General features: G+C 39.6%; 1 protein-coding gene across 1 annotated transcript; it reads right to left on the reverse strand.

Annotated features, from left to right (window-relative positions):
* Nucleotides 1-5,999: 5,999 nt before the first annotated feature.
* LOC139479556 (uncharacterized) lies at nucleotides 6,000-23,930 on the reverse strand. The gene is made up of 9 exons (XM_071262392.1): nucleotides 23,907-23,930; nucleotides 23,254-23,488; nucleotides 14,415-14,492; nucleotides 11,306-11,569; nucleotides 9,581-9,631; nucleotides 8,998-9,103; nucleotides 8,028-8,059; nucleotides 7,294-7,344; nucleotides 6,000-6,531 (listed from the first exon to the last, which is right to left on the reverse strand). Exons 1-9 carry the CDS (start codon nucleotides 23,928-23,930, stop codon nucleotides 6,212-6,214), a joined length of 1,161 nt encoding a protein of 386 aa, XP_071118493.1. The 3' UTR covers nucleotides 6,000-6,211.
* Between the last annotated feature and the right edge of the window lie 3,987 nt (nucleotides 23,931-27,917).

A 27,917-nucleotide genomic window follows, 5' to 3' on the forward strand; every position in this document is an offset into this window, starting at 1 on the left:
ATAAAAAGTATCAGCTCTTATTATACATTTAATAAGAATAAGAACTCTCTTGACATCATTGCATTATGGAAAATGTACTATGATTGTGTTTAGTAGTATCGGGGCCTATTTGTTCATGGCTTCAAATTCAAAGTTTCGTGTGTTTTTTATGGGAAAAATCCAAATGTGATTTGTTTTAAACAATATTCTAATCAACAGGAATCCTAGGAATCTGAATCATCATTCTGATGTTCAGTAAAACGTAGAATATTTCTAAAATATTTGATAATTTTCTTTAAAAGAGTCATAACCCCAATAACTGAAACGTATTGAACATGGCGATATCTTAATATCATTTTGCCATGGCAACAATTTGAAAGTTTTCATTATTTTTTTTAATTCCTTTTTTTTTTGTGGAAATTGTTAAAGCATCGTCTCCGCAGAAAACCAATAATTTTGGAAGAATATAATAATGGCATTCGGATTTAATCGGTTCATTCAGGTTATAATTGAGGTTATTTTCCTTGAACTTGAATAGAACTAAATTAAGGAACATCATTTTACATTTTCACAAGAAAGATCTGTCGGAAAACCTTGGCTGATCTTTAACATACAAATGAACAAGTCGCATGTAGCCTGCAACAATAGTCTTAACATAGTTGCCTCCCTTATACCACTAGGGTTAAACCCATGCCACAAGACATCCTCTGCTCTCATTTAATAATAAACTCGGCCCATGAAGATCTGGGGTAGAGAGGGTCTTCAGCAACCAATGCTTGCCGCAAAAGGCAACTATGCTTGTCGTAAAAGGGGACTAACGGGATCAGGTGGTCAGGCTCGCTGATTTGGTTGAAGGATGTCATCATATCCCCAATGCGTGAAGATCAGGGGTAGAATAGGTCTTCAGAAACCCATGCTTGCCGCAAAAGGCGACTATGCTTGTCGTAAAAGGGGACTAACGGGATCAGGTGGTCAGGCTCGTTGACTTGGTAGATGCATGATGCATCCCAATTGCGTGGATCGATGCTCATGTTATCTCTGGATTGTCTGTACCAGTCTCGTTTACTTACAGACCGCCGTCATATTGCTGGAATATTGCTGAGTGCGGCGTAAAACTACAAACCAACCAACCAACCAACCATTGGTATATGGTCTTTGAAAAAAATAACAGCAAAACACACCCAATGTTTGTACGTGTCGCACGCAGTAGCGCCACACACATCCGTAGGGTGACATTCCTGACTTTGACACTTTCAGGGAAGGTCGATTTATTTCGGTGGACCATTATTCCTGTCCAACGCGCGGAGAGTCTACGGGCTATTGACATGATCGGAACTGGTAGAAGTCAGCGTGCAGTGGCCAATAGGTTCCATGTTTCACAGTCTGTTTAGCAGACTATGGAACAGGTACAAACAAACCCAAACTGTTGACGATCGACCCCGTTCCGGACGTCCCAGGTCAACGACAGACAGTACAGGGGCGATTGCATTCGTGTCAAACTCGTGTTATTCCGGGACAAGCCGAATAGCGACTCGTGCCCCTCTCATGGCCATTTTTGTGACCGGGTTCCGTCTTAGCATAAACGGGCATACCTAAAACAATTGTCAACTCGTTGCGTAATGGTTCGTACATTATTTCCCCATGTGTTATATATATTTCAGATGCAATTTAAAGCACATCGGGACGTGCGGAATGATACAGTATGACTGAACACATTTAACTGTGTCTTGGGTATATTTTTAGATGCAAGATATGTAAAATCAAAAATTATTTCTGAGGGATTCTTTGACGATGAACTTGAAATCATACGCGCATTCTGATTGGTTTGTCGTATTTTCGCACATAACATTCATCGATAGGGGGACGAGTCGTCTTGCAGGTTACGGGCCGAGTGGTGACGAATGGGGCGATTGATCCCAAACCAGGCTCTCCGAGATCGAGGTCAAACAACGAATCAAATTGCTGCAAACTTCATTAGGATACTGGAGTACTAGTTGCGGGTCAGACGAGAGAGGTCTACATACAGCTTATCTCCACGTTCAACAACCACGTGTTGTGCCACCCCTTACAAATCGTCATTTGAATTGAACTCGCTAAACAGGTATCACTGTATACGACCAGCTCACAAATTAAAACAATACCTACTAGAACAAACAACAGTTTATTTGTCCAGTTCAGAGTCAATAAATATTTACAATCAATTATATGTACATGGATATAAAAATAAACAACATATTATCGAACATGACGTAAAATGATTGACAATGATTTCTAAATCTAAAACGTCAACGCCAGAGAATAACCAATGGCTTCTCAATTACCGCCCAAACAGGTTCCATTGGGCAATATAGCGGTGACAATTAAATGATGGATCAGTGAAAATCAGTATTGATACCAGGTGTTCGCGAAAAGGGTAAGAATGTCCTGCTCTACCGGTAAAACCCGCACCTCACACAACTTGCTTAAAAACGTAAGTATTTGTTGCCTGACACCTCGCAGCAGTACTCCTGCCGTGCCATATTAGGAATGATTAATACATACCACTATCATCATCTGCATACGACAATAAGCATATGATTGATAAGTATTTGCATAAAGTACATTGACACACTCTATCTGATCAGGAACTGGGGCGGTGGGGTAGCCTAGTGGTTAAAGCGTTCGCTCATCACGCCGAAGACACGGGTTCGATTCCCGACAAGGGTACAATGTGTGAAGCCCATTTCTGGTGTCCACCGCCGTGATATTGCTGGGATATTGCTAAAAGCGGCGTAAAACCATACTCACTCACTCACTGATCATGAACTACTTTAACCAAGTTGACGATACAGTCTAATCGTGATACGCATCAGCGTGAAAGAATACGATCAAGTTAAACATGATTGACATCATCTATTCACAACAGCATTATAAATTAGAAATTATAATATACACAAATGTTTCACATGTGAAATTTAACCGAACGAACTTACGGCTGTCGCATATAGTTAAGATTAAACACAGTCAAAGATAAACATTACCCATGTGAATGAATATACAGCAGTTGATTAGCGATGTTTGACTGACTGTTGTCCGTATTAAATTTGTTTGTTTGTTTGTTGTTTAACGTCGCACTCAGCAATATTCCAGCTATATGACGGCGGTCTGCATATAATCGAGTCTGGACTAGACATTCCAGTGATTGATATCATGAGCATCGATCCACGTAATTGGGATACGATGACATGCATCAACCAAGTCAGAGAGCCTGATCACCCGATCCCGTCAGTCGCCTCTTAAGGCAAGCATGGGTTGCTGAAGATCTGTTCTACCCCGGATCTTCACGGGTACGTCCGTATTAAAACCTATTCTAGCGGTTGCATATGGTCTAATCATCTGATTAAAATGGCGATTAAGTTGTCAGTGTCTATCTCGATAGAATTACAGTACGTTTATAACGAACACGCTTATAACGTACTGACGGATATAACGAACTGATTTTTTGTCCCGACTTTTTGCTTTAGTTACGCTGTATATATGCGTATAACGAACTACGGTTATAACAAAGTAAAGTTAGAGGTCCCTCTGTTTGTTTGTAGCAATTTATATATTTTCTCACTACACCTAATCCCTAACATATCACATTTGCAAAACTTTCCATTTTCCCCATGTTAATACATGCATGTTTAGGGGAGGTTGCCATTTACAGTAAAGTTCGTTTATAACGAACACGCTTATAACTAACTGACGGATATAACGAACTGGTTTTTTGTCCCGACTATTCGCTATAGTTATGCTGTATATATACTTATAACGAACTTCGGTTATAACAAAATAAAGTTAGAGGCCCCTTTGAGTTTGTTATAACCGTAGTTTTCTGATTGTTGTTATTTGATAGGAGCGTCATGTTTTCAGCGGGTGGCAATACACATGACGGCCTGGATACTTTTGATTTGAGCACACAATTTGACACACAAATACACATGTATGTAATTACAATCTTTAAACGAACAGTTAGCCGTACAAAGGGTGAGTTTCTGGTAGACATGCCCCAGTAAAATGAGGGAGTTGCAGGCACGGATGAGACCAGTCTAAAAGATAAAGTCACATAGGCCATTACTATGACCATCTTCACGGCATGACGGATTCATGAACTACTATGGCGAAAAACATGTTTATGATTGTTGTAGGTGATCGTGATTATTGAGACATGTGACACTGGCACCTTGCGCATTATGGCGTAAGGGGAAATGAAAATGTGAGCGTGTGCGCGAGTGTGGTGTGTATGTGTGGTGTGTGTATATATCTGTGTGTACGTGTGGTGTGTCTGTATGTGTGAGCGTGTGGTGTGTCCGTGTATGTATGTGCGGTGTGTGTATACGTCTGTGTGTATGTGGTGTGTGTATATGAATGTGTGAGCGTGTGGTGTGTCAGTGTATGTATGTGTGGTGTGTGTATATGCCCCTGTGTGTATGTGGTGTGTGCATATGTATGTGTGGCGTGTGTGGTGTGTCTGTATGTGCGAGCGTGTGCGTGCGTGGGCTGTGTATGTGTGGTGTGTGCATGTCTATGCGTGCGTCTGTGGTGTGTGTATGGTGTATGTGGTGTTTGTCTGGTGCGTATGTGCAGTGTGTGTGTGTGTGTGTGTGTGTGAGAGAGAGAGAGAGAGAGAGAGGTGTGTGTGACGTGTGGATGTGTAGGGTGCACATATGGCAACAAAGTAAGCCAGTATTATATAACAGTAATTTAAACTTACCTTGATGATATTATAACTCGTTAAAACCAAAAGAACGAAATTTGACGATATCTGACCCCAAAACAAAAAGCGAGAGCGACCGACGACACACGTCTGACCTCGCCGACAGTCAAAAGCGGTTTTCAAGTCTTCTGTTAACACAGTTGCCTCCCTATGTTGCAGAGACTAAATTCAAGATGACATGACATCACCAAAGACATACGTAGCTTTAGCAACACACATTTTAAGGCCCATGTCTCCTACGGGATTATTTTAATATGGAACTTATGGGTAATTGAATATGGAACTTATGGGTAATTGAATATGGAACTTATGGGTAATTGAATATGGAACTTATGGGTAATTGAATATGGAACTTATGGATAATTAAATATGGAACTTATGGATAATTGAATATGGAACTTATGGGTAATTGAACATGAAACTTATGGGTAATTGAATATGGAACTTATGGGTAATTGAATATGGAACTTATGGGTAATTGAATATGGGACTTATGGGTAATTGAATATGGAACTTAAGGGTAATTGAATATGGAACTTATGGGTAATTGGATATGGAACTTATTGGTAATTGAATATGCGACTTTTTGGTAATTGAAGATGGGTCTTTTGGGTAACTGAAAATGAAACTCCTGGGTAATTGAATATGGGAATTTTGGATAATTGAACGGTCTTTGGGTGATAAACAAATATTTGGTCCATCTTCCGGTGTGGCGAATACAGGTAAATACTTATGTCTATCTGTTGTGACGCAATACTTAGTTCATTGTAGAGCTGTGACTTAAGACCATGTTGGCATGGTGATTCAATACTTGGTCTATCTTTGGGTGGTGACGCAATACTTGGTTCATTGTAGAGCAGTGACTTAAGGCCATGTTGGCATGGTGATTGAATACTTAGTCCATCTTAGGGTGGTGACGCAGTACTTAGTTCATTGTAGAGCAGTGACTTAATACTGTGTTGACATGGTGATTCAATACTTAGTCCATCTTAGGGTGGTGACGCAATACTTAGTTCATTGTAGAGCAGTGACCTAAGGCCATGTTGGCATGGTGATTCAATACTTAGTCTATCTTTGGGTAGTGACCCAATGCTAAGTCCATTTTGTGTATGTGCGTGTGTGTGCGTGTGTGCGTGCGTGTGTGTGTAGAGTGGTGTATGGGTGTGATATTGCTGAAATATTGCCAAGGGAGTAGTAAAACCATAATCACTTATGAGGGGACATCCAACACTTTATCATGAATTCCCTACTCAGACACAGTATACTGACTCCGAGCCGACCAGTCCTTGTTTTATCCCCTTATTGCTGAGCGCCACATAAGTACCCCTTTTTTACCGTCTCTCGATACGATACTGCTGGCAGACGCTTTATCAACAGAGGCGACCTCATGGAAAAACATATGTTCTACCCTGTGTCAATGATGCACTGATGATAAAATGATAGATTAAGTTAGCGTTGGACTTCTTAGAACTAAATGGAAATAGAAAAAAAATCCTAAACAATGTTACTGATGGCACCAGCTGTACCATGATAGCTTCCCAACTGTATTGCTCCTCCCGTGTGCACGTCAATGTCATGATCATGTTCTGACTCGGCCACTGGCTCACTGATCTGAACACAACCGTACTCTTCTCCTTGAGGCTGTTCTGGAACTAACCGAGATGAGTCGGTAGGGGGGTGGGTGGGTGGGTGGGTAGGTAGGTAGGTATAAGAATCAATGCTTACATTCATGGTGCTGTCACTGTGAAGGAAATCTGCTGGTGATGAAGGTGCACCATCTACTTCAGGCTGTGTTGTGGAATCACTGACTTCACCTTGAAATAGTAACAGTGCATCAAACGTCTTCACATATTACGCACGTACATGTAGTTACGTAGATAAACATGATATGTACATGCTTAAGCATGTCATAGGAATATACGTTATATAGCGCAGACTTCATTATTTACCTTCCTGGTGAGGCACTGAAAATTCATATATACAGTAAAGTACGTTTATAACGAACACGCTTATAACGAACTGACGGATATAACGAACTGATTTTTTGTCCCGACTATTTGCTATAGTTATGCTGTGTATATGCTTATAACGAACTACGGTTATAACAAACTAAAGTTAGAGGTCCCTTTGAGTTCGTTATAACTGTAGTTTACTGTGTTTTATATTTATCTTCAACAACCTTCCAAGTTACGTGTGTGAATAAAGAATATGTCTCTAAGTCCCGGTGAACTCAATTTGGACGTATAAACAGGTCATTAACGGAGATCTTTGTTAACTATGCAGTATACCCACATGTGTCATACCGGCATATGAGAGATAACCCACATGTTCACGCCAATCATTTAACCATAAAACAAACAGTCATATCCTGGTTAGAACATGTCTTCAACAATCTATGCTTGTCGTAAGAGGCGACTAAAGGGATCGGGTGGTCAGGCTAGCTGACTCGATTGATCATCATCGTATCGCGTAAATCACTGGAATGTCTCTATTATTAACAGACCGTCGTTATAGCTGGAATATTGCTGTGAGAGGCGTGAAACAAATACAGATACATTAACTGGTTTAAACCTTACCATGTACTGTCGGGGGGTTCAGGGGAATGCGTTCAGCTGATGTTCTTTTGTCTGAATCAGGAAACATTGAAGCTCTTACAAGATGATAGATAGATGCAGTGCTGCATGGGTGGAGTCTGTCTGGACTGCTGTTGTACTCATTAATGCCTAGTTTGATACAAGCGAGTAGAACTCTTGACCCCAGCAGTGGTAACTCACCGGATGCCCATTGTGTAATTTCTATTCTTTGAATGACAGCGTTAAATACTTGTTACAACTGCTGCTCAATAAACCGTAATGTGGAATAGATGGTTGTTTGAGTTTCTATTCAAGTGGGTATTTCCGCTATCCAAAGCGGCAGTGGAGCTGTCTTATTGTTAATAGTCATTTTGAAGACATAAATGCGAAGTTCAGTTCATGTGAGCAAAAACCACTCGCTTTCACGTTCGCGTTAATTTCAAGATTTACAGTTTATCATTGTATTTCAAACACAATATGCATGTCATTATCCAGTACACCACAGTGAAACAATGTATGTCCAGATGTGGCCTATTGTGAACATAATTACATTCTTGTACAACTCTATAGCAGTGTGTTATGTGAAGCGCCCAATGGTAACAGTAAGATATATTCTTCGATGGTGGTTGCTCACGACTTAACAGAAACAAACATACCAAACTACCTCACCAGTAGACCGTGACAGTCATCGTTACATATGACATTTAATGGGATTTTAAGAATATTATTGAACTTACCACTTTTACACTTGCCGTAAAGAGCTTTCAACCTGGCAACAAAACATTTGCTGATTGTTCATACGAAATATATGCTTAGAGCTATGGGTTGTACATGCCGAAAGTATTACTTTTAAAACTGTTGCCAAAAAAATGATATTGCACGGTTATGAGGAATACAAGTATGCTAAATGGATACATCAAAATATAGATTACTTTGTTAAAACATCTTAAGCAGCGAGATTTAAGATAGAAAAGTCATCAACGCTTGCTAAAACATATAGTTGATGATTGAAAATACCAACACAGAAGAAAATGCTTTATGGCGTCATTATGAAATATATAGTTTATGTACGTGTCTAAATTATATATGCAGAAAATTGATCACATGAATAACAATTGTTAATCTATTATATCTGATGGTTGTTTGAATGGTGAAATTAAGATCTCTGGGTGAAAGTGCTCTTTTTTAAATCATGGTCGTTGCGAACACATTGCAAATTGAAAACGGACAAGAATCGCGCCGTTCTGATTTTACGATGTGTCGATCATTTGCGGAAAGATTGTTACCTCCCCTTGCTTGCATTGTCCATATTATTAACTCCATAACTTTTTATATTTGGTTAATTGTCCTTCTGACACGTAGTTGTGATAACAAAGTTGACGGGTGAACAATTGACTTGCCTTTTCATGTGTTTGTGACGGGTGTCAGCGGTGTTGCAGTATACACCTAGTATCATTACTATTTCATAGTGATTCATAAACACATGGTTATGATATAGTCGGATTCTTTCGGTGCACTCAGCTTGGAACAAAGATTTCTTATGATTATTGAAACTGTTTTGTCACCTTTAATTTATTTACTCAACCAAAAACTGTACAAGTGTATATTTTGTACATGATCAGTTCTGAATATACAATCATCGGTCCTTTTAACCGATCTGATAAGGAAGTGACGCAGAGTGTGAAGGCTTTGAAATATTGAAATAACCTTTTTGTGCAAACTTTCATCATTCCAGTGATGTGGGCAACAATAAAAACAGCACACACTGCTAACGTGATAAGAGCCCCTTCAATACGACCAAGGGAAGCTGGTCCTGCAACAGGCAGTCAGCTGATTATGATACTATTTTATACACCAAACTCTGTAAATGTAAATTTAATCATCAGTAACAATTTCTAAGCATTTATCGGTGGTTATTCAAAACGTAGAATTTGATCAGTTGCCTTTCTCTTTGAATGTTTGTGTCAATAGTACATAATAAGGACGGAGCAGAACAACATATCTTTAAAAAGCATTTCATAAAAAGCCTCCATTGAAATTAAACTTCAACATTGTGTTGCCTTCTTCATACACAGGCATAACCCCGGTGAAGATCTATGCTTGTCGTAAGAGGCGACTACTGGGATCGGGTGGTCAGGCTCGCTGACTCGGTTGATGCACATCATCGTATCGCGTAAATCGATGTTCATGGTGTCAATCACTGGAATGTCTATTAACAGACAACCGTCATATATCTGGAATATTGCTGTGTGCGGCGTAATACAAATACATAAACTGGTTTAAACCTTACCATGTACTGTCTGGGAGTTCAGGGGAATACGTTCAGCTGATGGTCTCTCGTCTGAATCAGGAAACATTGAAGCTCATACAAGATTATGGATAGATGCAGTGCTGAATGGAGGGAATCTGTCTGGACTGCTGTAGTAGTCAGTGATGCCTAGTTTGACACAAGCGAGTAGAACTCTTGACCCCAGCAGTAGTAACTCACCGAATGTCCATTGGGTAATTCCTACTCTTTGAATGACATTGTTATATACTTGTTGCAACTGCTGCTCAATAAACCGTAATGTGGAATAGATTGTTGTTTGTGTTAATATTCAAGTTGGTATTTCCGCTATCCAAAGTGTGCAGTGTGGCCGTCTTATTGTTGATAGTCATTTTGAAGACATAAATGCGAAGTTCAATTTATTCGAGCAAAGACCACTCGCACTTTCCGCATTTAATTCACGGTCCCATTAATTTCAATAGCAGAACCTGGTGGAAGCTGTGGTATTAACAATGTAACCTACCCAGTGAGGATGGAAGATCCCTTTTTGGAAGGTGTTAATATGTAGTATTGACAATGTAACCTCCCCAGTGAGGATGGAAGATCCCGTGTTGGAAGGTGTAAATATGTAGTATTGACAATGTAACCTTCCCAGTGAGGATGGAAGATCCCGTGTTGGAATGTGTAAATATGTAGTATTGACAATGTAACCTTCCCAGTGAGGATGGAAGATCCCGTGTTGGAAGGTGTAAATATGTAGTATTGACAATGTAACCTTCCCAGTGAGGATGGAAGATCCCGTGTTGGAAGGTGTAAATATGTAGTATTGACAATGTAACCTCCCCAGTGAGGATGGAAGATCCCGTGTTGGAAGGTGTAAATATGTAGTATTGACAATGTAACCTTCCCAGTGAGGATGGAAGATCCCGTGTTGGAAGGTGTAAATATGTAGTATTGACAATGTAACCTTCCCAGTGAGGATGGAAGATCCCGTGTTGGAAGGTGTAAATATATAGTATTGACAATGTAACCTTCCCAGTGAGGATGGAAGATCCCGTGTTGGAAGGTGTAAATATGTAGTATTGACAATGTAACCTCCCTAGTGAGGATGGAAGATCCCGTGTTGGAAGGTGTAAATATGTAGTATTGACAATGTAACCTCCCCAGTGAGGATGGAAGATCCCTTGTTGGAAGGTGTCAATATGTAGTATTGACAACGTAACCTCCCCAGTGAGGATGGAAGATCCCTTGTTGGAAGGCGTAGATATTTGTATTGACAATGTAACCTACAATATGAGGATGCAACAGGCCCTGCTGGGAGTGATCTTGATGCGCCAGAATTATCACAGTTCTTGTCTCAGATTCTTTCGTGAAAGCAACCCGATGGACATGGCTCTTGCTTGCCATGTATATCTGTTTTAAGTTTTTAAATACTTTAAATTAATTACCATACTTGTGTTAAAGGGATTTAGGTAAGGAGTAAAAATGAATACTTGATGACAAGAGAGCTTCTTCACTGACTGGCAATTATCAGGTATTCATTAAATTATTTTGCTTAAAATTAAGTATACGTGTGAGAAATAAGGTTCCTATTTTCATAAATAAATGAGGGTTAAGAAATAGAATGTAACGAATGAACGAGAATAGCTGAGTTCACATTCCACGTATGTGATCACTTAATTATCTGTTAACAGTGTAAATAGAAAAATAGATTTTTCTTGTCTAAATGAAGAATCTGAATTAGCATACCTTTTATAGAGTCAAATTGAGTCGCACAACTTTCATCACAATTTCCATTACGAAGGCAAGGAGTTGGACATTGTTTATCACACAGCGTACCATAAAATGATGCATTCTGGCAAAATCTCTCACATCTGTTGTTTACATAGCTACTGCCACAGTTGGGACATTCGGTCTTACAGTCCTGTCCTGTCAGCCCACTGTAGCAACATTCACACTTCTGTGTGGCCTCGTTGTAAGAGAGACATGATTTATTTCTGCCCAGCACGAATCCTGCAAACAAATGAAATGTTATGATAATAGTTTTCTTTTGGAGAATTTTGAGAATTGCAAAAACTGACCGATTGCTTCTTATTTGTCATTGTAACTCCCTCCATAATGAGAAAATAATACTTTTTGGAATAATTTTTGCCATGATGACCATGTTAAAAATCGGATCGAAATTCAGTGAGAACACGCCATAACCTGGATCCTTTAAATGAAATTGCAGCTCCTTAAGCCAAGTGGTTACGTCAAAAATAAGGTAGATCAAGTTCATGATTGGCTGTGTGAGGGTGAAGGTCAAAGGTCATAGCAGGGGCGACACAAGCTAAAAATGACAGTACAATGTCAAACATCATAAGAAACCACTACCAAAATTCCCTTGTACGAATTCGACAGTATCATACGCATTGACTTAATAAATCACTATCAATTAATGATATTACCAGGCGGTCGCACCCGTGAAGATTCGGGTAGAGAATAGGTCTTAAGCAAACCATAATTGGCTTAAAAGCCGACTATGCTTGTCCTAAGAGGCGACTCACGGGATTAGGTGGTCAGGCTCGCTGACTTGGTTGATGAATGTCATCGCATGCCAATTGTGTAGATCGATGCTCATGATGTCAATCACTGGATTGCCTGATCCAGACTCGATTATATAAAGAGTGCAGCAAACAAACAAACCAGGCGGTCGATTCACCAAGCTGTTCCAGCGCAGAGATTCTCGTAAAGTTGTCGCAGCCCAAAATATTTTCGATGAGCCAATTCTCGAAGTTATCTCAGCTGTGATTCATCTTAACTTTACGACACAGATTAGACAGGGTCCGATAGGGAAGATAGCGGACAATAGAGGGCCTGTTGACGACAGCTGCCCAAGGGTATGAGACTTATGTATGATTTCTGACCACAAGGGCCCACTTGCACTTTTAAAATACAAACAACAGATCCTAGAAAACACGCCACAAACATCGCATTTACCGATTATGACTTAAGCGTAACAACGAGTCCATAACAGATAATAGCATAACAATCAGTCTACCTTTCTCCTTTATTTCGGTAAAAAAATAAATCAGTTAACATAAAGGTCACCAGTCAATAATAATCAAGTATTATAAACCATTTAATGTTCTAATAAAGGTCAAAATGCAAAGCAAAAACCCATGAACAACATTCAAAGATAAGAAGTCATATAAAAGAGTGGGTGAGTGAGTATGGTTTTACGCCGCTGTTAGCAATATTCCAGCAATATCAAACGGGGGACACTAGAAATGGGCTTCACACATTGTACCCATGTCGGGATTCGAACCCGGGTCTTCGGCGTGACGAGCGAACGCTTTAACAACTAGGCTACCCGACCCTCCAACTGAAAGAGTGAGTGAGTGAGTGAGTGAGTATGGTTTTACGCCGCTTTTAGCAATAGTCCAGCAATATCACGGCGGGGGACACCAGGAATGGGCTTCACACATTGTACCCATGTCGGGAATCGAACCCGGGTCTTCGGCGTGACGAGCAAACGCTTTAACCACTAGGCTACCCGACGGCCCCTCCAAATGAAAGAAAGAACATCAGTGCACAAAGAATATCAGTGCACACAGAACATCAGTGCACACAGAACATCAGTGCACGCAAAAGGACAACAAAGCCTAAAGGAGAACGTTGACAATAAAACTTTGCTTTGCTGTGCATATGATACAAACATGCACTAAGCAACACGACGCCGAGGTGCACAATGTATTACGTCATTCCTCGTGCACCCACTGTTGCAGACAGAATCCACAGCGTCTTTTCAGATTGGAAAAATACGTAAAATATCTATCTGTTCAGATTGTAGTAAATGTTTAGAAGTCTGTTTGCTACCTTGCTATATTTTCCGTCGTTGTCTACCATGATGCTCAGGTTTGAATCAGAGAGGCGACGTATAGGAATACAGATCTAAATTTAACGAGAATGCAACAGTATTATTTTAAATTCACTATCGTTATATCTTCAAGGATGTTTGCCCAGAGCGTGTGGAGCAATCTGTCTGTTTTCGTCACGTGGCCGTACTGTTAACATGCAGTATGCTTTGTCCTGGAAGATCTGTTTCCGTTATGCAAGATGTGAAATCCTGCAGAATGACAGTTTACAGACAAAAGCTTACAAAATGTCAAGGAAATCCTGAACATAAAAATAACATTCAGGATATTTACAAAATCCTATGTTTACTTCTTTGGTGTTAGTTTCAAAGATGAAATCGGCACTAGTGATTTTCAACTCGCGAACTATCATATATTTTTCTCACATTTTTGTAATTTTTGTCAAATAGTCCTTTCGAATTCTGTATATTAAACCTCCATGCTTCGTAGATTTATCTCAGTCGTAGCGTTAAGGTTGTTTTGTACAACGGCACCCCGGTCATAAGACGCTAAGATTTGTCATAGCTTAGACAGCTTCGTGAATAGGCCGCATTGTATTACATGTTATTCCACACGTACTTACCACTTACTGCATACTAAATCCACAACGTTACATTCTGAACACTGACACAACCGACATTTTAACACGGGCTACCTTCGTGGACATGTTAAAAAATCCTAATATTCTGTGATCAATACAAGAGACACCATTGCTTGGATCACAACGATAATATTTACGTTCAAAAGCCTTGTAATTAAGAAGTGATCTTAACGATCACAGATTACAACGAACGGACGACAAAATGAATAGGGTGGACCGACTCGCTGACATGGATCATCTCTCAAATTAATCACTGGATTATCTGGTCTAGACTACGGGCTACCGTCATGCAGCTAAAATATGAGTGCGGCGTTAAATAACAAAGACTGCATTATATCGAGATGGGGAATAGAAATCCTACCTTTCAAGCACACGAAGAGAGCTATTGCGCCATACAAGCGGCCCATCCTTCTACTGGAGAAAGGAAGACATCGGCATACTGCAAAACAAAAACCATAGGCTAACAAAATAATAAAATTAAAATTAAAAATAAATTAACTTTCCTTTAAAATTGATTTTGTTTTCAAAAATGGATGTATTTAAATGATTAACACAATATTACATATTACTTTGCGAGTTGCAGTGTGACGATGGGGATAGTAGACCATTGTGTTACTCGATATGGATCAGTTTAGATACGACTCATAATTAAAGGGTCCTTGCTTTCAGAAAGGAAACAATAACGCATTAATGCATTGCAAACGCGTATATTACAAACGTTATTCCTAATACAGTCCAAATAACATTAATGGAAGGACGAATCTGGAAACGAACGACAAAAACAAGGTCAACATTCTACCATATATGTGAAGAGGCTGTACCAATTGCTTTTAAATTCTGGAATCAGCAAACTGGATTATTCCAACCATAAAACGGTAAACCCAAATCATGTTGGTATCAACCAAACTACTCACATTATTGTTTGGGTGTACGTTCTATGTTTCATGCTTAAAAACAAGATTTGGTCAACGAGACACCTGATGGCCACATGCTGTATATACAGTATAAAGAATACCATAGATGGCCACATGTTGTATATACAGTGTAAAGAATACCATAGATGGCCACATGCTGTATATACAGTATAAAGAATACCATAGATGGCCACATGCTGTATATACACCGTAAAGAATACCATTGATGGCCACATGCTGTATATACAGTGTAAAGAATACCATTGATGGCCACATGCTGTATATACAGTATAAAGAATACCATAGATGGCCACATGTTGTATATACACCGTAAAGAAAACCATAGATGGCCACATGCTGTATATACAGTGTAAAGAATACCATTGATGGCCACATGCTGTATATACAGTGTAAAGAATACCATTGATGGCCACATGCTGTTTATACAGTGTAAAGAATACCATTGATGGCCACATGCTGTATATACAGTGTAAAGAATACCATTGATGGCCACATGCTGTATATACAGTGTAAAGAATACCATTGATGGCCACATGCTGTATATACAGTATAAAGAATACCATAGATGGCCACATGTTGTATATACAGTGTAAAGAATACCATAGATGGTCACATGCTGTATATACAGTGTAAAGAATACCATTGATGGCCACATGCTGTATATACAGTGTAAAGAATACCATTGATGGCCACATGCTGTTTATACAGTGTAAAGAATACCATTGATGGCCACATGCTGTTTATACAGTGTAAAGAATACCATAGATGGCCACATGCTGTATATACACCGTAAAGAAAACCATAGATGGCCACATGCTGTATATACAGTGTAAAGAATACCATTGATGGCCACATGCTGTATATACAGTGTAAAGAATACCATTGATGGCCACATGCTGTTTATACAGTGTAAAGAATACCATTGATGGCCACATGCTGTATATACAGTGTAAAGAATACCATTGATGGCCACATGCTGTATATACAGTGTAAAGAATACCATTGATGGCCACATGCTGTATATACAGTATAAAGAATACCATAGATGGCCACATGTTGTATATACAGTGTAAAGAATACCATAGATGGTCACATGCTGTATATACAGTGTAAAGAATACCATTGATGGCCACATGCTGTTTATACAGTGTAAAGAATACCATTGATGGCCACATGCTGTTTATACAGTGTAAAGAATACCATTGATGGCCACATGCTGTTTATACAGTGTAAAGAATACCATTGATGGCCACATGCTGTATATACAGTATAAAGAATACCATAGATGGCCACATGTTGTATATACAGTGTAAAGAATACCATAGATGGCCACATGCTGTATATACAGTGTAAAGAATACCATAGATGGTCACATGCTGTATATACAGTATAAAGAATACCATTGATGGCCACATGCTGTTTATACAGTGTAAAGAATACCATAGATGGTCACATGCTGTATATACAGTATAACGAATACCATTGATGGCCACATGCTGTATATACAGTATAAATAATACCATAGATGGCCACATGCTGTATATACAGTGGAAAGAATACCATAGATGGCCACATGCTACTTATACAGTATAAAGAATACCATAGATGGCCACATGCTGTATATACAGTATAAAGAATACCATAGATGGCCACATGCTGTATATACAGTATAAAGAATACCATTGATGGCCACATGCTGTATATACAGTGTAAAGAATACCATTGATGGCCACATGCTACTTATACAGTATAAAGAATACCATTGATGGCCACATGCTGTATATACAGTGTAAAGAATACCATAGATGGCCACATGCTGTATATACAGTATAAAGAATACCATTGATGGCCACATGCTGTATATACAGTGTAAAGAATACCATAGATGGCCACATGTTCTACATACAATGTGTAAAGGATATCAAGGATTATCACCTGTTGTATATACAGTGTAAAGAATACCATAGATGGCTACATGTTAGACACACAAAGTGTAAAGGATACCATAGATGGCCACTTGTTATACATACAAAGTGTAAAGGATATCAAGGATTATCACATGTTTTATAAACAGTGTATTGAATACAATATATGGCCACATGTTGTATACAAAGCATAAAGAATACCATAGATGGCCACTTGTTATACATACAAAGTGTAAAGGATATCTAGGATTATCAGAATGCTGTATATACAGTGTAAAGAATACCATAGATGGCCACATGTTAAACAAACAAAGTGTAAAGAATACCATAGATGGCCACATGTTATACATACAAAGTGTAAAGGATATCTAGGATTATCACCTATGTATATACAGTGTACAGAATACCATAGATGGACACATGTTATACACACAACATGTAAAAGATATCTAGGATTACCACATGCTGTATATACAGTGTAAAGAATACCATAGATGGCCACATGCTGTATATACAGTATAAAGAATACCATTGATGGCCACATGCTGTATATACAGTGTAAAGAATACCATAGATGGCCACATGTTATACATACAATGTGTAAAGGATATCAAAGATTATCACCTGTTGTATATACAGTGTAAAGAATACCATAGATGGCTACATGTTAGACACACAAAGTGTAAAGGATACCATAGATGGCCACTTGTTATACATACAAAGTGTAAAGGATATCAAGGATTATCACATGTTTTATAAACAGTGTATTGAATACAATATATGGCCACATGTTGTATACAAAGCATAAAGAATACCATAGATGGCCACTTGTTATACATACAAAGTGTAAAGGATATCTAGGATTATCAGAATGCTGTATATACAGTGTAAAGAATACCATAGATGGCCACATGTTAAACAAACAAAGTATAAAGAATACCATAGATGGCCACATGTTATACATACAAAGTGTAAAGGATATCTAGGATTATCACCTATGTATATACAGTGTACAGAATACCATAGATGGACACATGTTATACACACAACATGTAAAAGATATCTAGGATTACCACATGGTGTAAGTATAGTGTAAAAAATACCATAGATGGCTACGTGTTGTGTGTACAAAATGTAAAGAATATCATAGATGGCAACTTGCTGTATCGTCAGTGTAAAGAATACCATAGATGGCCACATGTTATACATACAAAGTGTATAGGGTTTCAAGGATTACCGCATGATGTCTATACAGCGTAAGTGATAATATAGAATTACAACATGCTGTATATACAAGTTGAAAAGGATAGCATAGATGACCACATGCTGTATATACAAAGTGAAAAAGACTCATTCGACGACCACTTGCTATACATAGGAACTGTAAAGGATGCCATACATTACAACATGCTGTATTTACAAAATGTAAAGGACAGATAGCCACTAGATGTATATAAAAAGGATAAAGGATATCATAGATGGCCACATACTGTAAATACAAAGCGTAAAATATACCTTAGACTACCAGTTTCAATACGTTTCTATATTTCTTCAGATTTAAAGTGATAAACGTTCTTAAAGATGATATAAAATCAGAAAGGTGTAAATAATTTAAATAATTATATATCTTCAACAATTCTAAAACTAAGGATTTAACATTTCAAATTTAAGGCAAACTATTATAATGTAAGTGAAAACGGTACTGAGATACTCCACATTAAAGATAGTGTAATAAGACGTGGCTGTAAAACGGCCTGGCAAGAATTTTATTGTACGCTAACAGATAAGTTTGTTGAAACATTTCCACTTGATGTGTCACATGGGGTGTAAAGGCTTATTTGAGTGTGTTGGTTTTTTCCAAAATATTCATTCAAATCATTGGCATGATTAGAGTGAAGATCAATAGATCAATAGAAATAAACATTGATTAAAACCTTGAAAAGATTTGCATTGTGTTAATGTTAACACACACACACACACACATTCAAGCACGCACACATACACAAAAACGCCCACGCACACAGACGCACACGCAGACACACACTCACACTCATACATACACACACACACACACGTGCAATAATCTTGGACGCGACGTTAAATCCCATTTCACCTCTCCTCTCCTCACTCCGGCATGGTATCTTAGTACCATAAAAACCGCCAGTAGACTGCCTATTTCAAGCAAACACACACCCCATGCAAGTGCACTAATCTTGATCGTAACAATAGTGACGCTAAACCCCATTTCACCACACCTCACCTATCCGACATCCACCGTTTACAAATAGCTACGTTTCACACCTTCCAACGTTCTACTGGTCCGACGCTAATTTTACACAGGCTTTCAAAAGCTCCGTCTGAGGCAAATAAAGAAATATGTGTTTACAGATTCATAACTTTTAACAAAATATTTGGAATACTATAAGGTAAGTGGTTGGGAAACAAAGGGTATATAATACATACCTTGTGCAAAGACTTTCTGACCTGTCGTAATAAACATGAGTTGGGTCTATTTTTAGACAAAATGGATTTCCCCCTGTGACTGGGCGTTAATATTGAACAATATATTCACTGATGTGTTTGTTAGTCCGATAGTGATAATACAAATTCCATATTGGCAACTCATAGGTGAGGTGTAATGGGGTTTAACGTCGCGTCCAAGATTATTGCACTTATATAGCGACGTGCATGCACGTGTGGGTGATTGGCAACTCAAACCATAGCATGCCACATGCATGTATGTTCAGTAGCCGACTCGAACGAATTTGTCATGGTGTTTCTCGCTCTCTCATTCACATATATATCTTATTTTCTCGCTCTGACTGGATTGTATTATAAGTGCACAAAACATTCAAGCCATGAAATTCGTTTGCTTACAAACGTCGTAAATAATCACCCAAAGTGCTGAAAATCCTAATAGACGAATGAATGCTTGAAAAGAATCACGTAATTCTCGTTTATCACACTTACAATACTCTGACAAAGACCAATATGCTTTTATGTTTCAGTACTGGATTTCAGTGAGGATCCGGAGTAGAATAGGTCTTCAGCAACCCATGCTTGTCGTAAGGGGCGACTAAAGGAATCGGGTGGTCAGGCTCGCTGACTTGGTTGATCCATGTCATTGTATACCAATTGCGTTAATTGATGCTCATGATGTTAATCACTGGATTGTCTTGTCCAGATTATTTACAGACCGCCGTCATATAGCTGGCATATTGGTGAGTGCGGCGTTCAACATCAAACAAACAAACAAATTGGATTTGCCTCTGATTGCCATCTCAGTGTGCACTTCTCTCTTTTTCGGAAAATGTAAATGTAGGCCCACGGCATATTTTCGCATTTGATTACATGCCGTGTATAATACATACAATATTTTATCTAACTGAATTGAGAAGAGAGAGGATTTTTGACTTTATATCCTTAGAATTATTTTACATTGCTGGAATATTGATAAAAGCGGCGTAAAACCATACTCACTCACGTTGGAGCAAAGCATGATAAAGGTACAAAGCTAGATTTTGAGTACCTTGACGTTTCTCGTGGCCATTAAAAGACATAACTTATTCATATGCAGTTGATGTGAAAAATATTGAAATTGCGCTTGGACCATTTTAAATGGGTTGGAATGTGAAGTACAGCCCCAAAAGCAATTTCAAACACTGAATGTGACAATTTGTTTTGATACCATTTTGAAGCATGCTATACCAAACCTGTTAATAGATATGTATGAATTCTGATAAAAGAGATTTTTAATGGCGACTATACTGCTGTTCCCAGATACATCCAAAGCAAAAGCTAAACAGGATATATTTGCATTTCGAAGCCCAATGTAAGATGTAACATGCATGTAACATAATTTTTCTTTCCTTTTGGAGTGAGCGAATGGTTTACGCCGCTTTTAGAAATACCCAAGCAATACCAGGGCCCCGTTCCACAAAGCGATTTTAGCACTTACGACAGTCATAGCACTAAGATCGCTTTGAGGAACGATGCCCAGGACGGGAAACACCAAAAATGGGCATCACACATTGTACCCATGTGGGGAATCGATCCCGGACCTTCAGTGTGGCGAACGATCGCTTTAACCACTTAACTACCCAACCATGACATGTTGTTAAACATAATTGGATAACGGGGTTCAGGCCCAGACATACATGAAACCTTCAACCAGTAACTAATACAACGTTTGTATGCATGGATATTTAATGGATATCGGCTGAATATCAATTCTAACACGGATCTTCAAGGGTCCCACGCACAATATGGTTGGGGGGGGGGGGGACACGGCTTTCCTCCCACATTAAGCTGACACGCCACGATATAACTGGAATGCTGTTAAAAGCGGCGTTAAACAGAAGTCACTCACTCACTCACACAATACGGTTAGGACTAGAGACACCACTTACGCGCCGACACATGTACAGTTTCCATTTCAACATTTCAATGCAACCCCATACCTCTTATCCATAAAGCAATATTTTGGTTAAATAACTCCAAAGTGTTATTTGCATTGTATGTATGTCCTGCTAAAACCAACCGCCTCCTTTGTCTTGTGGTAGAGCACCCACCCGGAGAGGGTCTGTCCGGGGTTCGATCCCCAGCCGCGTCATACCAAAAGACGTTAAAACATGGTACTTGTTGTTACGCTGTCTGGCGCTCGGCATTAGGGGCAAAAACAAGGACTGTTCGGTTCGGAGTCAGTATACTGTGTCTGAGTGGGGTATTCATGTTATACTGCGACATGATATCTCAGTGAGCTAGCACTATAAATCGGTATCAGTCCGGACTAGTACAAGCAGACACACACACACGCGCGCGCGCACGCACGCACGCACACACACACACACACACACACATATGTGCATGCACGTCGCTATATAAGTGCAATAATCTTGGACGCGACGTCAAACCCAATTTCACCTCACCTAACCTCACCTCACCTCACCTCACCTCACCTCATCTCACCCGCTAAAACCGTGGACCATGGCCTGAAGGTAATCAAGTTCAGTACAATATATCTTTTAGTTCTCGTGACACCTTTTTTTAAAAACATCAGCATCCATCTGCTTCCATCTATTCAGGAAGCCCGAGTGCGGTAATTGCTACGTATGACTGACAAAACTCATCATACTGTTACCAAAGATGTAGGTAATATAATCACAGGTGACTTCACAACAGAGAAGGTCTAGCAAAGTGCATTTAGTCAATGCGTGATGTTGTTATTAGTAGAATGGGCAACATAAAAAAAGAAAAGCAGAATAATAAACAACCAGCTGTCTTGGTTCCCCCATGAAAGTTTTGGTGTCTTTCCCAGCGCTTGATCCAGCAAATGTAACACCAAGTCCCCATCTCAGAGATTAATCGTAATCCTTAACACGATCAAGACAAGGATTGTCTTTGCATTAAAAGAATGTTTTGGAGACAAGTGGAATCAAAACCTCAACGAATTTGCTTGCTTTTGCAATCTCAGAAAAGAACCAATACTGTTAAAAGCGGCGTTAAACCCAACTCACTCACTAACTCACTCGGGTACATACACTGAACTTAAAAAGCGATTATATTTTTATCTTGTCGCAACTGACCCTTGTCATCGAATTTAGAAGCACGATTGCAGTCGCGTCGCTGTTAGAGTTAGTTTCGCTCTCTTGTGACTTTGAAAATTAAGTGAAAGTAAATGTCACTTCCCGAAATAGCAGGACCCGGAATACCAGCCAAAAACAGACTTCTGATGTAACGCGGAAATAATTAGCTATTTGAACTTACCCTGGCTTTGGAGTTCAAATGTTATATTTGGTCTTTGTGTATAATAATTATAACATTCAACTCTCTCTAATTCTTCTTGTTCTTATCCTACACATGCTGGTTTACTATGGTTCTGTGGGGGTGAGCTTACTACCCCTCTAATCACTAGTGAAAACTTTGTTTTGATAATACTGTAGACCTGACGAACTGTAGACGAAAATGGGCTTCCCCGCTTTGTAGAATTTTACTAAACTAATGTATCGATACCCTTGGAATGTAAAGAAAGATGATCTTGTGCCTGAACTGTGCAACTCTCCTTTAGTTGCAGACACATTTCATAATTTGATGCCAGGCTCTGTTAAACATAGACTTGTATACTTACCAACTGCTTACCAAAATAAATGGTCTAATTTGTATATATTTAACAGGTCAGTGTTCAGTCAAAACGCGAGAGATCTTAAGAACCTATCGAGATTTATTGATATTAAAAGCAGTATGAAAACACAAAACAGAAAGATATAATATATCCATGCATGACATACTGTCATCTTGTCACGTATTAATACGTTATTTGTACATGATTATTCTTTTGTACTCTTTTGTACAACCGCCGGTGGTTTGGAGAATAATAAATTGTTCTGTTCTGTTCTGTTCTGTTCTGTTCTGTTCTGTTCTGTTCTGTTCTGTTCTGTTCTGTTCTGTTCCGTTCCGTTCCGTTCCGTTCCGTTCCGTTCCGTTCCGTTCCGCTCCGCTCTGTTCTGTTGATACTGACCAGCATGAGACCTAGCGGCAGCTAGGACACTATAATTTGTGTATCGTTGTGATAATATCTAACAAGGAAAAAAAGCACGACTCTTCACTAACTGATGGGACGGCGCCTGTCATCTCAACTCAAACCAGGACAGAACCATAATTGTATCCAATTATATTATCAAGTACAATCTGCCTGTTATTTGCTCACGTGGAAGTTCTAACTAGAATTAGTTTATATCATATATATTATTGGCTTTTCATTATTTGAATCTGTATGTGAAAATATTCTACATAGTTTTGAGACATAACTCTATAGCAAGGGAGCACATGCAACCCTGTAACAAGAATATTCAGAGTGAGATAGTGTCACTGACAAGGTCCACACGTGACCATCCATTGTCATTATATAATAAGGAAGTTGAAACACTCGTCCACTGACTCAGTATAGCTGACGTCTCTCTCATCTGTCCTTACGAAAAACGATTCAACGCTTACTTCTATGTCGAATAAGTCGTGCATTGTAAGTATATGTTCTTATTTCCCAGATCCGGTATAGGTCTTCAGCAACCCATGCTTGCCCTAAAAGGCGACTATGCTTCTTCCAAGAGGACCCCGCACTCCCGCAGAAATATAATTTATCGAGTCTTGGCAAGACAAGCCGGCGTATGGTGACACGCAATGAATAAAGCTCCGAACCTGACCACCGGATCAATTCAGACAATGCTCATCGTAAGGGCTTGCTGAGGTGGATGGGATGGTCAGGCTCGGTGACTTGCCTATCTGACCCGGGGTGGAATAGGTCTCCAGCAACCCATGCTTGCCCTAAAAGGCGACTATGCTTGTCCTAAGAGGCTACTAACGGGATCGGGTGGTCAGGCTCGCGGACGTGGTTGAAGCATGTCATCGATCCCAATTGCGTGGATCGATGCTTATGATGTCAATCACTGGATTGTCTGGTCCAGGCTCGATTGTTTACAGACCGCCGTCATATAGCTGGAATGTTGGTGAATGCGGCGTAAAACAACCAACCAACCAATCTTATGTCCCGTGAATTCCTCTTGAAACAGATTATAAACGATCCCGACACTGCAACATGCCACTTTCTCTGTTGTCACTATTTTTGTCAGGAAAGTTATTTTTTTATCAGGCCCCCGTTGCATGTGCGGCGTCAGGCACCGAACATACTTTTTTACGCTAATTGCCTCATCCACGTATGCCGCCGGTGGGGCAGGACATGCTTCACCTTTTCGCGAACACCTGGTGTCATCACTGATTTCCAGTGATGCGTTTAATTATTTTCACCGCTATTTTGCCTTTTACTCCAAATGGAACTGTTTCGGCGGATAACTGTGGGACAGGACATGCTTCACCTTTTCGCGAACACCTGGTGTCATCACTGATTTCCAGTGATGCGTTTAATTTATTTCACCGCTATTTTGCCTTTTACTCCAAATGGAACTGTTTCGGCGGATAACTGTGGGACAGGACATGCTTCACCTTTTCGCGAACACCTGGTGTCATCACTGATTTCCAGTGATGCGTTTAATTATTTTCACCGCCATTTTGCCTTTTACTTCAAATGGAACTGTTCCGGCGGATAACTGTGGGACAGGACATGCTTCACCTTTTCGCGAACACCTCGTGTCATCACTGATCTCCAGTGATGCGTTTAATTATTTTCACCGCCATTTTGCCTTTTACTCCAAATGGAACTGTTCCGGCGGATAACTGTTGGGCAGGACATTCTTCCCCTTTTCGCGAACACCTGGTGTCATCACTGATTTCCAGTGATGCGTTTAATTATTTTCATCGCCATTTTGCCTTTTACTCCAAATGGAACTGTTCCGGCGGATAACTGTGGGGCAGGACATGCTTCCCCTTTTCGCGAACACCTCGTGTCATCACTGATCTCCAGTGATGCGTTTAATTATTTTCACCGCCATTTTGCCTTTTACTCCAAATGGAACTGTTCCGGCGGATAACTGTGGGACAGAACATGCTTCCCCTTTTCACGAACACCTGGTGTCATCACTGATTTCCAGTGATGCGTTTAATTATTTTCACCGCTATTTTGCCTTTTACTCCAAATGGAACTGTTCCGGCGGATAACTGTGGGGCAGGACATGCTTCCCCTTTTCGCGAACACCTGGTGTCATCACTGATTTCCAGTGATGCGTTTAATTATTTTCACCGCTATTTTGCCTTTTACTCCAAATGGAATAATCGGGACTGCTTGTTCCCTGACTTTGACGTTTTTTCGTAATATGATTTTCATCATAACAGGTCCAGGTATGGATAATGAACTTAACATGTTTATGACCAGTATCTATTTAATACCATCGACTATTTTTAACTATGCATTTTCACGCACATAAGAGGAAGTTCAGACAATTAAACGTCACATGCAGTTTGGATACACAACATTTTTTAAGTGTTATTTCTTAAGATTGTTGCATGCTTTAAATAAAATGTCAAGTGGAAAATGTCGGAAACATTTCTAGAGGTCATAAAAGAATGGAGAGCAATCTCGTAAAAACCTTTTGGGTTTATATTGAACTCTTAAATCACTAAAAGTTGGACATATAACTATAAATTGAATTTGATTTTTTTAAATTTTGTTTTTGTAAAACATACATGTTGTCTCATATATATAGAAACAATAAATATAAATAGTATATAAGTATAGTTGATACTACTAAGTGTTGGATATAATAGAAGGTACAATAGAAATCGCAATGAATGTTTTAATTTAGATGCTGTTATGGTTTCAATGGATAACGTTGATTTGAAATTCTCAAATACATATTCCATAAAACGTCATAACTCATTCCCCGATTGATATATCTATGTTTTTTATACAACTTGCCCCTTATTTGAAAATTAAAACTGATATTACCGAAAGCAATTGAACTAAATGGAAGAACCCTTTAACCGTAATAATTCGGCGCCTAACAATCATCTAATAGACAACGGGTGATGCCGTGAAATGGTTTATTTCTTAAATAGAGGAGTCATAATGTACAGAATACTGCTTTACAAGAATTTTCGTCTTTCTGCGTTTAAAGGTAATATAGTACCACGTCAATATACTTGAAGGATTCACATTCGATTGTAAGCACCACATCAACGACATGTATCCTGAAATAACGTCACTGTTCAAACTGACGTTAAACAAAACTCGTTTGCTCACTTTATACATAGTTCTATTCCATTCTGATGTATTTGTGTGAACCATACGCATGTCAGAAAGAGTGAGTGAGTATGGTTTTACGCCGCTTTTAGCAATATTCCAGAAATATCACGGCGGGGGACACCAGAAATGGGCTTCACACATTGTACCCATGTCGGGAATCGAACCCGGGTCTTCGGCATGACGAGCCAACGCTTTAACCACTAGGCTACCTGACCGCCCCATGTCAGAAAGAAATAAAACCTTACCGAGACGCTCTCTTGTTACTACCTCGTCACGATAAAGCTGAAATATTGCAGATGCGATCTAAACTCACTCACTCTTGTTATAATACGTCTCACAAAAATTAAAGCATGATGTCGAAATTGCATGAAACATCCCCCCCCCCCACACACACACACACACACAGCCACACACACACACACACACAGAGCCCAGCTGTGCAGAGTTTCGTCCCTTGGGCACGCAAGAAACCTATGATTGTGGGTTCGATTCCCGGTTCGCCCCGATTATGTTTCTAGGTTTGTCAGCACCATACCCATGCTCGCCTGAGACCTGCATCATATCGGGCTTTCCTCCCACGTTAAGCTGACACGCATATAACTGGAATACTGTTAAAAGCGGCATTAAACCCAACTCACTCACTCACTCACTCTGCTTTTATTATTGCGGATACGCAGGCTCGTACAAATCAAGACACTTGTTTCATCTCGTTTCCATGTCGTTTTGGTTAGTAGAAGGTCAAATCTTATTTGTTCACAAGCCAAGAGGTGCTATTCAAATTTGAAAACAGTCATTTGGGTCCAAATCTGAATAAGATGGACGGAGCAGAAGCTCTTATCCACATATCTACTCGTAGGTTAAACATCATGCAACAGGTGGACCAGTCGTCTAAGGCGCCGCGATTCGCTGTGCAGAGTTGCGTCCCTTGGGCACGCCAGAAACCTATGACTGTGGGTTCGCCCCAATCATGTTTCTAGGTTTGTCAGCACCATACCCGTGCTCGTGGGTTTCACCGAAGTAGTAAACGTCTGAGACCTTCATCTCTTCGAGCTTTCCTCCTACATCAAGCTGACACGTCGTGATATAACTGGAATACTGTTAAAAAGCGACGTTAAACCCAACTCACTCACTCACTCACTCACTCATCATGCAACCGTTCAATATTCCTTCGTGACAGACTCTCCGGGGTTTAAATGTGCTATTCTCAATATTGTCATTTTTAATGCTGAGGACAAGGGTACATCGGAGGCTAAGTCACTGGACTGAAACACGTTGTATTCAACAGTAATAAGCGTTAATCAGCTACACCCCAC

Source organism: Haliotis cracherodii, unplaced genomic scaffold (genome assembly GCF_022045235.1).
Source record: "Haliotis cracherodii isolate W230 unplaced genomic scaffold, xgHalCrac1.p SCAF_4, whole genome shotgun sequence".
NCBI lineage: Eukaryota > Metazoa > Mollusca > Gastropoda > Lepetellida > Haliotidae > Haliotis > Haliotis cracherodii.